The 2,519-nt window shown below is 37.1% G+C and overlaps 1 protein-coding gene across 1 annotated transcript; it reads left to right on the top strand.

Annotated features, from left to right (window-relative positions):
• Positions 1–802: 802 nt before the first annotated feature.
• LOC125850763 (uncharacterized) lies at positions 803–1,213 on the top strand. Its single transcript, XM_049530608.1, has one exon. The coding sequence runs from the start codon at positions 803–805 to the stop codon at positions 1,211–1,213; it is 411 nt and encodes a 136-aa protein (XP_049386565.1).
• The last annotated feature ends 1,306 nt before the right edge of the window (positions 1,214–2,519 follow it).

Below are 2,519 nucleotides of genomic sequence, written 5' to 3' on the forward strand. Positions count from 1 at the left end.
TTTTTTCTCCTATTGCTTGTCAAGGTGAGTTTTGCCTTAATAGTCATTCAATTAGTAGCAATTGACCATCAAGGATAACTTTAATTATTTTATTTTTAAAAAGTTTTATCGGACTTTTCTTAATTCATTTTAATTATCACCTTAGGTGAATTTTCTACTTTTCAAAGTGAATCAATAATGTGGCAAATTTGATTTCAAATTCTCTTTATTTTACAATTTAAAGCAAATACTATTCAAACCCCTGCTAGAAGCATGAAGTGGTAAGATGCTAAGCTAACATCTCTCATGATTTATTAACAATCTAATTATGCATTGTAATTAGTTGTAATTAGTGTTAATTACCGTTAGCTAGTCAATTAGTTAGATTGTTAGTTAGGCTGTCACATCAAGTTGGTTAGGGAATCAGAAAGTTAGTTAGGATATTTTCTTTTCTTATCTTCTACTTTTGCTTAGTTGGATACAACTGTCAACATTACATTCTTGTGTATAACTACTTGTATCGATCAATACACAAAGTGTGAGTTCACATTTTCTCAAATCTCAGATTCTGCAAACTGCTTCTCTCAATTGCCAATTATGGCTTCTCTGTTGTTCTTTGATTAGATGCTCACCATTGTTGTGTAGTTTGATATGGTATCAGAGCCTAGCTTGCTCTCGTCTCTTTCAACCTGAATTTTTCGTTCATCTTCCTAGTTGATCCTTTACCATGACAAGTGCTAAAAATATTCCTTCAACAGAGGGAACTTCTACTAGTGGTGATGCGAGCAGTGCTCTCTAGGTGCATCCCTCCGATAGCCCTGGAATGGTACTAGTTCCAGTTCAATTCGATGGCACAGGATATCGATCCTGGAGAAGAGGAGTCATGCGAGCTTTGTCAGTGAAGAACAAGCTCGGGTTCATCAATGGTAGCTGTGTTAAACCAACTGTGAATTCACCTCAATCACGTCAATGGCAACAATGTGATGATATGGTAACTTCCTGGATCTTAAATTCCCTCACTAAGGAGATTTCAGATGGTGTGGAATATGTTAATGATTCAGTGGAACTTTGGAAAGAACTTGAAGATAGGTATGATCAGACTAATGGAGCAAAGTTATATCAGATCCAGAAGGAAATTAATGATCTCATACAAGGTAATTTGGACATCACTGTCTATTACACTAGAATCAAAAAGCTTTGGGAAGAATTGAATACTCTGGATATGAGAAATTAGTGCTCTTGCACTTGCACTTGTGGAGCCAAGGATGGGCTATTTGATGGGGATGAATGAGGCATACACTGTGGTAAGAGAAAACATTCTTATGATGAATCCTTTTCCATCCATGGCGCAGGCTTTCTCTTTACTGATCCAAGAGGAGAAACAGAGAGAATTTAGACCTTCTAGTCGAATTCCTATGGAGTCAGCTTCTTTGAGTGTAAATACTTCCAATAGTAATGGAAAGGGCCCAGCAGGAAGGAACTACAAGACATCATTCTCCAACAACAACTATTCTGGAAGTAACAGTACCTTAGGAAATAACAATAACTATGGAGGATCCAATTATTACTCAGGAAGCAGTAGTAATAGGAATGCTATGTTTTGTCATTTCTGCAAAAAGACGGGACATATCAGGGAGAAATGCTACAAGTTAAATGGATATCCACAAGGACACAACAACCAGGCTAACAGGAACAATGGATTTCATGCTAGACAGAACAACAATCATGAATATAAGGGAAAAAGAGTTGTGGCTAATGTGCATGGATCTCCTGATGACATGATGCTTGCTCAGGGAGAAAACTGTCCACAGGGCAATCACAATCAAAATGCCACAATTACTAAGGATCAATATGCTCATATCATGAATCTCCTGCAGCATTTTCGAGTCGAGGGAGAGGACTCAACTAACTCGAATACAGCTGCTGGTTCTGTGAACTTTGCAGGTATTGTAGTATGTTCTTCCTCTGTAGATTTTGGAAAATCTTCATGTGAATGTTTTAAATCAAGTGCTGACTTGTGGATCATTGACTCGGGGGCATCAAACCATATAACCTTTAACAGATCCTCTCTAACCAACATCCAAACCATGCCTTACCCTATGCTTGTTTCTTTGCCTAATGGATATAAAGTTAGAGTGACATAATTTGGTGATGCAGTGATCACATCTGAAATTTCAGATTGTTTTACACAATGTATTATATGTGCCTTCTTTTAAATACAATCTAATTTCAGTTCATTCCTTGACTTTTTTCATGAATTGCATAGTTTTGTTCACTAGTGCATCTTGTTTGTTACAGGCCCCTTCAGTGAAGAGGCCTCAGGTGCTTGGTAATAGCAGAGAAGGACTTTATTTCCTTTGTTCAGAATGTCTGAAGAACAATGTTAAATCCTCCACCTGTTGCTATATACCCCACAACAGCCACAGTCCTTCTTTTTCTAGTCTTAGTAGTAAAGTTTCAAATGATAAGAACATTTCTGTTGAATGTTATCCTTGCTTTGCAAATAAGTGTACTGATACTTTTGTATGTTCTTCCACTTC

The sequence above is a fragment of the Solanum stenotomum genome, unplaced genomic scaffold (genome assembly GCF_019186545.1).
Source record: "Solanum stenotomum isolate F172 unplaced genomic scaffold, ASM1918654v1 scaffold19035, whole genome shotgun sequence".
Lineage (NCBI taxonomy): Eukaryota > Viridiplantae > Streptophyta > Magnoliopsida > Solanales > Solanaceae > Solanum > Solanum stenotomum.